The 11392-nt window shown below is 48.2% G+C and overlaps 1 protein-coding gene across 1 annotated transcript in view; it reads right to left on the reverse strand.

Moving 5' to 3' along the window:
* GNAI2 (G protein subunit alpha i2) overlaps positions 1 to 11392 on the reverse strand; it is a gene marked incomplete in the record, with an annotated part of 65128 nt that overhangs the window by 9632 nt on the left and 44104 nt on the right. Inside the window, 3 exon segments of the mRNA XM_073591656.1 lie at positions 1776 to 1929; positions 2451 to 2580; positions 8425 to 8553. Coding sequence (XP_073447757.1) covers positions 1776 to 1929; positions 2451 to 2580; positions 8425 to 8553 — 413 coding nt within the window.

Consider the following 11392-nt stretch of genomic DNA (forward strand, 5'->3'; position numbering starts at 1 on the left):
GATATTCAACTGGTGGGGTGGCACACATGCAGATATTCAACTTGTTAAATCGCTGAAGTTCATTATAGACTGAGACCATTACTCCAGCAAGCTCTTTTTAGCTGGAGCAAAAGTATGTCTAATATCTTTATTATACTTTAAGATACACAAGATGGCAACTGCCACTAGAGGTTGAACCTCAATGCTAGATAGGTCTTCCGGGGAGGTGACGAGAGATGGCATGAGGAGGGAAAAAAAAAAAACCCTCAGACATCACCACACAGGGTCCTTTCGGAAGTATGGCACCAATCTGTAAACTGAAGTGTGAAGTAGGTGGACCCCCACCAAATTATGGAGTTCAGGTGCCTCCAGTGAAGGATACTAGTAATCCTCCATCATATAAAGAGATTGAAGACAGTTGTGATCTTCCAACTCTGTGGTAACAGTTTGGTGAAGACCCTTTTCTGTTCCACCATGACTGAGGCCTGGTGTACAAAGCCAGCTCCATAAAGACATGGTGTGAGCAGTTTGGTGTGGAGGAACTTGAGTGTCCTGCAGAGCCTTAAACTCATCTCTCCTGAACAGCTTTGGGATGAACTCACCGATGGTGAGCCAGGTCTTCTCATCCAATATCAGTACCTTACCTCAGAAATGGGTACAAATTCCTACAAACCCTCCAAAATCTTATAGAAAGCTTCCCCAGAATAATGGAGGATGTTATGGCCACGGTGGAGGGGGGTCAACTCCACAACCATGGCCACGGTGGAGGGGGGTCAACTCCACAACCATGGCCACGGCGGAGGGGGGGCAACTCCACAACCATGGCCACGGCGGAGGGGGGGCAACTCCACAACCATGGCCACGGCGGAGGGGGGGGCAACTCCACAACCATGGCCACGGCGGAGGGGGGGCAACTCCACAACCATGGCCACGGCGGAGGGGGGGCAACTCCACAACCATGGCCACGGCGGAGGGGGGGCAACTCCACAACCATGGCCACGGCGGAGGGGGGGCAACTCCACAACCATGGCCACGGCGGAGGGGGGGCAACTCCACAACCATGGCCACGGCGGAGGGGGGGCAACTCCACAACCATGGCCACGGCGGAGGGGGGGCAACTCCACAACCATGGCCACGGTAGAGGGGGGCAACCCCCCCAACCATGGCCACGGTGGAGGGGGGCAACCCCCCCAACCATGGCCACGGTGGAGGGGGGCAACCCCCCCAACCATGGCCACGGTGGAGGGGGGGCAACCCCCCCAACCATGGCCACGGTGGAGGGGGGGCAACCCCCCCAACCATGGCCACGGTGGAGGGGGGGCAACCCCCCCAACCATGGCCACGGTGGAGGGGGGCAACCCCCCCAACCATGGCCACGGTGGAGGGGGGCAACCCCCCCAACCATGGCCACGGTGGAGGGGGGCAACCCCCCCCACCATGGCCACGGTGGAGGGGGGCAACCCCCCCCAACCATGGCCACGGTGGAGGGGGGCAACCCCCCCCAACCATGGCCACGGTGGAGGGGGCAACTCCACAACCATGGTCGCGATTTTGGAATAGGAAGTCCAACAAGACAAAGATGTGATGGTCAGGAGTCCACAGACTTTCGGCCATATAATGTATCTAGGTTACTGTTGAAATACAAATAAACACCTAACTGGTAGGAAGGTGTAAGCTCATTTTTTTTGATCAGTTCTGCATGACGCGGTTCTTGGTAACGCAAGGCTGTCCCGGGGGGCATCGGGTATGACTTTGTGGGTAATGGATCGGTATTGGACAAGCGGCGGGCATCTTACCGGTGTACTCAGGGAAGCAGATGGTGAGGGGGCTCTGTGTGATCTTCTCCTCGAACAGATCCTTCTTGTTGAGGAAGAGGATGATGGAGGTCTCCGTGAACCATTTGTTGTTACAGATGCTGTCAAACAGTTTCATACTCTCGTGCATCCGATTCTGTACAAAGAGAACAACGCTCAGATATAAAATACAGCAACACACAAAGGCTTTTGTTTTAGATAGAATGGAAAAGGATTAGCACCCCCCCCCCCCAACCTTCTATTCAGGCAGAGGGGAGAACACCCAGGCTGTGGCCCACAGCCTGGTGGTTGGGAACCACTGATGTAGGCATAGACAGAGTAAATACAGCTTGAGCTAAATGCCCACCCATTGCTAATGCCCCAAACCATCATGGGGCTTGTAGTTCAAAGGGGTGGCCTATTGGGGAAAGGAAGTGACATCAGCCACCTCAATGTCCCCTCCTTCCAGCATGGTGATGTCACATTGGAAGACCTTTATCCCAAAGCAACTTACAGGAAAATAAAAGCCTAGTTTTTTTTCTTAGGGTGAGGGAAGCGTCGGGGGGAAATGAAAAGATTTCGGAGTTCAGCTTTAACCAATTTGTTAGAAGCTTTATTTGTTCACAACACCAAATACTGACAATATAAGGGCCCCCCCATCCCACATCTCCTCCTCACCATCTCCTCATCTTCTGCCAGGACGAGGTCGTAGGCGCTGAGAGCCACACAGAAAATGATGGCCGTCACTCCCTCGAAGCAATGAATCCACTTCTTACGCTCAGACCTCTGTCCACCGACATCAAACATCCTGCAAAAATCAGAAGGGGGGGAAGATATGTCATGTTTGAGGACTTGCACTGTATCTGATGACCAAATACGAAAAAGAGAACCTGTCACATCCAGGTCACATATAGAAAACATAAAAGGGGGATGAAAGAGTTAAAAATGACCACCGTGAATTATCTGCTAGCTGACCCATTCATTCCCCATTCATAAATTTCATCCATTTACTCTCTTCGTGTGCTTACATTTGTGACCAATCACAGCGGTCAAGCGGTATAGAGCCTAACGGATCGGCTCTGTACACGGTGTCTGCATCTAATGATGGCCATTAATGGGCGCAATGGCCATTTTAGAGTGCTTTCTCCAAAGCCATTTATAATCATATGGAGACTGAAGTGGTTAAACATTACAGTGTTACTAATAATGGGGGGGGGGGGGCTGGGCTGTGCAATACATCAATGTCCAGCATTGCAGGGTGCTTCTCTTCAAAATGCACGATCCCGCCTCTCTGTTCCCCACATTGTCCCGGGTTTTATAACACAATCTATGTCCTCCTCGCCATCTCTCAACCAGTCCAAGGTAGACTCAACATTATGAAGAGAAGGTACGATCGATACTGGACATTCATGTATTACAGCTCCCCCATTATTAGTGGTACACACCCCTTTTTATTACTGCCACATCTCCCATTATTAAATAACACCCCCCCATTACTAACAACACACCCCCCATTACTAATAACACACCCCCCATTACTAATAACACACCCCCCATTACTAATAACACACCCCCCATTACTAATAACACACCTCCCATTATTAAATAACACACCCCCATTACTAATAACACCCCCCCCATTACTAATAACACAGCTCCCATTATTAAATAACACCCCCCCATTACTAATAACACAGCTCCCATTATTAAATAACACCCCCCCCATTACTAACAACACACCTCCAATTATTAAATAACACCCCCCATTACTAACAACACCCCCCCCCCATTATTAAATAACACCCCCCCATTAGTAATAACACAGCTCCCATTATTAATTAACACCCCCCATTACTAATAACACCCCCCCATTACTAATAACACACCCCCCATTATTAATAACACACCTCCCATTACTAATAACACACCCCCCATTACTAATAACACACCCCCCATTACTAATAACACACCCCCCATTACTAATAACACCCCCCCCATTACTAATAACACACCTCCCATTACTAATAACACACCCCCCATTACTAATAACACCCCCCCATTACTAATAACACACCCCCATTATTAAATAACAACCCCCCATTACTAACAACACACCCCCCATTATTAAATAACACCCCCCCATTACTAATAACACAGCTCCCATTATTAAATAACAACCCCCCATTACTAACAACACCCCCCCATTATTAAATAACACCCCCCATTAGTAATTAACACCCCCCCATTACTAATAACACAGCTCCCATTATTAAATAACACCCCCCCCCCCCATTACTAATAACACAGCTCCCATTATTAAATAACACCCCCCCCATTACTAACAACACACCTCCAATTATTAAATAACACCCCCCATTACTAACAACACCCCCCCCATTATTAAATAACACCCCCCCATTACTAACAACACCCCCCCCATTACTAATAACACAGCTCCCATTATTAAATAACACACCCCCCATTACTAACACACCCCCCATTATTAAATAACACCCCCCCCCCCCATTACTAATAACACAGCTCCCATTATTAAATAACACCCCCCCCCCCCATTACTAACAACACACCTCCAATTATTAAATAACACCCCCCATTACTAACAACACCCCCCCCCCCCATTATTAAATAACACCCCCCCATTAGTAATAACACAGCTCCCATTATTAATTAACACCCCCCCATTACTAATAACACCCCCCCATTACTAATAACACCCCCCCATTACTAATAACACCCCCCATTACTAATAACACACCTCCCATTACTAATAACACACCTCCCATTATTAATAACACACCCCCATTATTAAATAACACCCCCCATTACTAATAACACACCTCCCATTACTAATAACACACCTCCCATTACTAATAACACACCTCCCATTACTAATAACACACCCCCCATTACTAATAACACACCCCCCATTATTAAATAACACCCCCCCCCATTACTAATAACACAGCTCCCATTATTAAATAACAACCCCCCATTACTAACAACACCCCCCCATTATTAAATAACACCCCCCATTAGTAATTAACACCCCCCCATTACTAATAACACCCCCCCATTATTAAATAACACACCCCCCATTACTAATAACACACCTCCCATTACTAATAACACCCCCCATTATTAAAACACCCCCCCATTACTAATAACACACCTCCCATTATTAAATAACACACCCCCATTACTAATAACACACCCCCATTACTAATAACACACCCCCATTACTAATAACACACCCCCATTACTAATAACACACCCCCATTACTAATAACACACCCCCCATTACTAAAACACCCCCCATTATTAAAACACCCCCCATTATTAAAACACCCCCCCATTACTAATAACACACCTCCCATTATTAAACACACCCCCATTACAAATAACACACCCCCATTACAAATAACACACCCCCCATTATTAAAAACACCCCCCCATTATTAAAAACACCCCCCCATTACTAATAACACACCCCCCATTATTAAATAACACCCCCCCCATTACTAATAACACACCCCCCATTACTAATAACACACCCCCCATTACTAATAACACACCCCCCATTACTAATAACACACCCCATTATTAAATAACACCCCCCCATTACTAACAACACCCCCTCATTATTAAATAACACACCCCCATTATTAACTAACACCCCCCCCCATTACTAATAACACACCTCCCATTATTAAATAACACACCCCACATTACTAATAACACACCCCCATCCCCCCATTGTTATTAACACCCCCATTAATAAAATACCCTCACATTACTAATAGCATGCTCCCATTATTATTAACATGCCCAGAATATTAATAGCAGCCCCCCCCCCACATCAACAGCACCTCACAAATATTGATAACACCCCCCATTATTAACACACCCACTATTATAAGTAACACCCCCACTAGTAGTAACACTGCCCCCATAACCTCAAAATAATAACACCTCCAATATTTATAGCGCCCCCCAATATTAATAACACGCCCCCAATAACATCCTCCCATCAATAGCACCTACCAAGTAACAACCCCCCCCCCCCATTCTTATTATCAGACCCCCCCCCATATTAATAACATACCCTCAAAATGAATAACACACCCCTATCAATAACACCTCCAATAATCATAGCACCCCCATTACCAACACCTCCAATATGGATACCACCCATCATAATAACACCCTCAAAATTAATAAACACGCCCATAATATTATTACCACCCCCAATATTGATAACACACCTCCATTACTAAGAACACCTCCACCATTATTAATCCCCCCCCCCCCAATAATAACACACCCATAATATTATTACCACCCCCTATATTGATAACACACCTTCAAAATTAATAACGCCTATAAATAACACACCCAATATTTATAGCACACATCCCATTACTAATAACACCCCCCCCCCCCCAGTTCTAATTCTATATGGTAAACAAGGAGGAGATAAATGGATATAAAAGGTAAACCACAGACAGAAATGAATGGATTGTAAATTGTTGGGAATAGAAGAATCTGGGGGGGGGGAGATGTTCAGTGAATCCATTTCAGGAGATTTCTCCTTGTAACGAATCGCCTATAAAAAGATACAATTTAGGAGGAACGGAGCGGATTGGGGATAAAGAACGATGAAACGTTCGGCTGGAATCATCCTCATCATTCCGCAAAAATATCAAAGAATATTTTGGGTTATGAACTTTCCCCGGTCAGGAAGGGGTTAAATCAGATTGAAATGACTCTCTATTTATAGAAGGACGTTGGGCGGCTCCCGTCTCACATTTATACACAAAGTCTCTTCTTTTTATTTTTGTTTTTTTTATTCCGCCTTCCACAATGGTTTCCGATTGGCAGACGGTTCTGTAGAATTGACGGGGCGCTCGGATATCACAGAGATGAGTTGTTTGTAATGATACAATTCATCATCGGGCAGATCATTCGATAAGAGCCAGAAAAGCAAACTGCGATCGTCTTCTCAGCTCCACCCAGAAACTTCTTCAGATAAACAGGACGCAGGGCGACAATGAGCCCGCAGGAAGCCGCACTTCTCCGTGTGGTCACTGGGTGGCACTGCACAGACACCGGATGGGGGAAAAAAAAAAAAAAATCAAGCGTGACCGTCTCCATTTTGTCTTCAAGAAGCGTCGCCGATCGGTTTTATTTTCTTGTTTATTTCAGTCAGATCCCAGGCATGCCAACGCGATCCCAGAACGCAACACGGCATCTCTGAGGAGGTCACCGAGGGGCTGGCATTGCATTGTGGGAGGTCAGAGGAGTGACCGAGCCTCGGAATTGTTATCCACCCCCCAGACGTATCCGGGGTGTGGGGGGGACCCAGAAAAAAGACCCCCATGTACAGTATATGCTGGTCCCGGGTCCCCTTAAAATGGGGAAACTGTTTCCTGGGGCACAGATGACTTCCTGCCCAGGAATCCCACCTTACACCTACAATGTGAACTTATCCTTGCATGCATCGGCGATGGCCCATTCATACAGGGCGCCACCCCCCCAATCTACATTGCAGGGCGCCGCCCCCCTAAATCCACGTTGCAGGGCGCCGCCCCCCTAAATCCACGTTGCAGGGCGCAGCCCCCCTAAATCCACGTTGCAGGGCGCAGCCCCCCTAAATCCACGTTGCAGGGCGCCGCCCCCCCAATCTACACTGCAGGGCGCCGCCCCCCCCAATCTACACTGCAGGGCGCCGCCCCCCCCAATCTACACTGCAGGGCGCCGCCCCCCCCCAATCTACACTGCAGGGCGCCGCCCCCCCCAATCTACATTGCAGGGCGCCGCCCCCCCCAATCTACACTGCAGGGCGCCGCCCCCCCCCCAATCTACATTGCAGGGCGCCGCCCCCCCCAATCTACATTGCAGGGCGCCGCCCCCCCCAATCTACATTGCAGGGCGCCGCCCCCCCAATCTACATTGCAGGGCGCCGCCCCCCCAATCTACATTGCAGGGTGCCCCCCCAAATCTACATTGCAGGGCGCCCTGGCCCCTCATCTACATGCAGGGCGCCCTTGCCCCCCCTCATCTACATGCAGGAGCGCCGCCCCCCTAATCTACAATGTAGGGCGCCGCCCCCCTAATCTACAATGCAGGGCACCGCCCCCCTAATCTACAATGCAGGGCGCCGCCCCCCTAATCTACATTGCAGGGTGCCGCCCCCCTAATCTACATTGCAGGGCGCCGCCCTCCCTAATCTACAATGCAGGGCTCCACCCCCCAATCTACATTGCAGGGTGCCGCCTCCCCCTAATCTACATTGCAGGGCGCCGCCTCCCCCTAATCTACATTGCAGGGCGCCGCCTCCCCCTAATCTACATTGCAGGGCGCCGCAATAAAAATAAAAAAAGTGGGCTCCCAAGCACTGCACCCCGAGCGCACCCAGTTGTGTGACAATAGCAAATATTCACCATTGTCTTCCGGATTCTCCTCCTGGCCAATCAGGAAACGGGTCGTCACCCCCATTCATTTCAATAGACGGAAAGAAGTCCCCCGACTCCAAAAATCCATAAGCATGATCATTTATATCTTTACATTTGTAGACGCGCTGCTCCCCTCCCCCCAACGATCGTTCACACGGCGCCGGGCGCTCTGTACTCACTTGAAGTGAAGGTCTTTAAAGGTGAAATGCGTCTCCACGATCCCCGTGGTCTTCACTCTCGTCCTCAGGACGTCCTGCTGCGTCGGCACGTAATCCGACCGCGCGATTCGCTCCAGGTCATTGAGATAACTGTGGGAGGAGATAAATGTGTCATCTACACTGTGATTGGATACATCATTAAATCATGAGATTAAAGAGGACCTGTCAGTGACCCAACAAGTCCATATGAATAAATCCCTGACGTGTTACAATACATTATTAAAAAAGCCGTCCTTGAGCTCCACTGAGTGCCTTGGCCTAAGGCAGAGATGTCTTCAGTGTGCTGCAGGCAGGAGGAAGCATTTCCTTAGTCTCTCCTCCCTCCAGTGACCAGAAGGCAGCATAGTAACTTTGTAGAGGGGAGCCCTGAGATCAGACTGCAACACTAACTTTGCCTAGGCTGAGGTGATGTCATCAGTCTGCTGCAGGCAGGGGGAAGCATTTCCTCAGTCCCCCCCCCCCCCCCCCCCTCCCCCAGTGATCAGAACGCAAGACTGAAAGATTGCAGCAAGGGGCTGATCTGTGTCAGACATTTTTGAACACAGCCAAGAACTGAGTCGGCATCTCAGACCAGGAGGTGGCTCGTGACCCTGGATATTGCCTGAACAAAGATGGTGCTGTCCTTCTGGAGAAAAAAAAAAAAAAAAACACAACAGGTGGCGGTATTGTCGGTAAGTGTAATCTCGGTGAGAGGTAATAAATATCTGGAAGGTTTATGGAAATATATATTTAATGACAGGCCCCTTTTTAAAAAATTCAGCTATTTAATATATATATATATATACACACACACAAATGAATTTACATGGAGTGTTCCCGTCTCCAGCCACAAAGTGTAATGATCACCACCTGTCACTAGGGGCAGAATCCACCGCACAGAAGAAGTGACAGGTACACTTGGAAGGCGTGCGCCGGCGTCTGGCAGGTCTTGCGGCTCAAGCCTCAACTTGTTGAGCGTCTCTCAGGAGAGCCCGCTGCTTCCGAACAATAAAAACCCCAAGCGGGTCCCTCACTTCCCACCCCGCTAATTAATACCGATTTGGCCTCGTTAAGATCTCTAATGAACCATTTACACAGCTGCCGGCTGCACTGACTACCGGGGAAAAAAATAAAGAACTTTATTATGTACACAACCATTTACCACCAGAACCCCTCCGGGACGCCCCGCAAACGAGACTCCGAGGACGCCATCCACCCGAGAGATCCCAACAACCAGAGCGAGCAAGATGGCCGAACGAACGCCTGCTTGTGTGACGAACGTTCAACTGACAGACGCCAAGAACATCCATCCACTGTACTGAGCCAGTCACATTAGTCTCTGCACCAGAGGAGCTTACACTCTAATGTCCCCCCCCCCACAGTCACATCAGTCTCTGTACAGAGGAGCTTACACTCTAATGTCCCCCAGTCACATACTATTATTATTATACATTTATATAGCTCTGACATATACCGCAGTGCTGTACAGAGAACACTGAGCCAGTCACATCAGTCTCTGCACCAGAGGAGCTTACACTCTAATAATAAGTGTGTGTGACTGTGGGGGGTGGACATTAGAGTGTAAGCTCCTCTGGTACAGAGACTGATGTGACTGGCTCAGTGTTCTCTGTACAGCACTGCGGTATATGTCAGAGCTATATAAATGTATAATAATAATAGTGTGTGACTCAGAGGACATTATACATTTTATATAGCTCTGACATATACTGCAGTGCTGTACAAACACTGAGCCAATCACATCAGTCTCTGTACCAGAGGAGCTTACACTCTAATGTCCACCCACAGTCACACACTATTATTATTAGAGTGTAAGCTCCTCTGGTACAGAGACTGATGTGACTGGCTCAGTGTTTGTTTGTACAGCACTGTGGTATATGTCAGAGCTATATAATTGTATAATGTGCCCCACAGCCACACACTATTAGACATTTATATAGCTCTGACATATACCACAGTGCTGTACAGAGAACACTGAGCCAGTCACATCAGTCTCTGTACCAGAGGAGCTTACACTCTAATGTCCCCCCCACAGACACCTTTATTGGAGTGTAAGCTCCTCTTGTGCAGAGGCCGATGTGACTGGCTCAGTATTTTCTGTACAACACCGCGGTATATGTGAGAGCTATATAAAATGTATAATATTATTATTAATAATAAGTGTGTGACCAGGAGAACATTTATATAGCTCTGACATATACCGTAGCGCTGTACTGAGAACACTGAACCAGTCACACCAGTCTCTGTACCAGAGGAGCTTACACTCCACTAATAAGTGTGTGACTGTGGGGGGACATTAGAGTGTAAGCTCCTCTGGTACAGAGACTGATGTCATTGGCTCAGTGTTCACTGCACAGCACTGCTGTATATGTCAGAGCTATATAAAATGTAGAAGGTCCCCCGAGTCGCACACTATTATTATACATTTATATAGCTCTGACATATACCGCAGTGCTGTACAGAGAACACTGAGCCAATCACATCAGTCTCTGTACCAGAAGAGCTTACACTCCATTGTCCCCTCACAGACACATACTATTATTAGAGTGTAAGCTCCTCTGGTGCAGAGACTGATGTGACTGGCTCAGTGTTCTCTGTACTGCACTGCGGTATATGTCAGAGCTATATAAATGTATAATGTCCCCCCGCAGTCACACACCATTATTATTATACATTTAAATAGCTCTGACATATACCAGAGCGCTGTACAGAGAACACTGGATTCAGACTGGTGGGAATGAACCTGATGTCCCGGTGTTAAAATGTATCTATTGGATCTGAGATCTCGGACAGAACCGGAATCCGGTATCGGGGATCCATCACAGGTTGCCGGAGGCTGAGCACTGACGGCATGCAGCACCTTCAAAGAGATCACCGGACAGGAAGTTACCTGTGCGCAGGAAAATGTTCCCCCCCCCAATATCACATAGAC

The sequence above is a fragment of the Aquarana catesbeiana genome, linkage group LG07, assembly GCF_042186555.1.
Source record: "Aquarana catesbeiana isolate 2022-GZ linkage group LG07, ASM4218655v1, whole genome shotgun sequence".
Taxonomy (NCBI): Eukaryota; Metazoa; Chordata; class Amphibia; order Anura; family Ranidae; genus Aquarana; species Aquarana catesbeiana.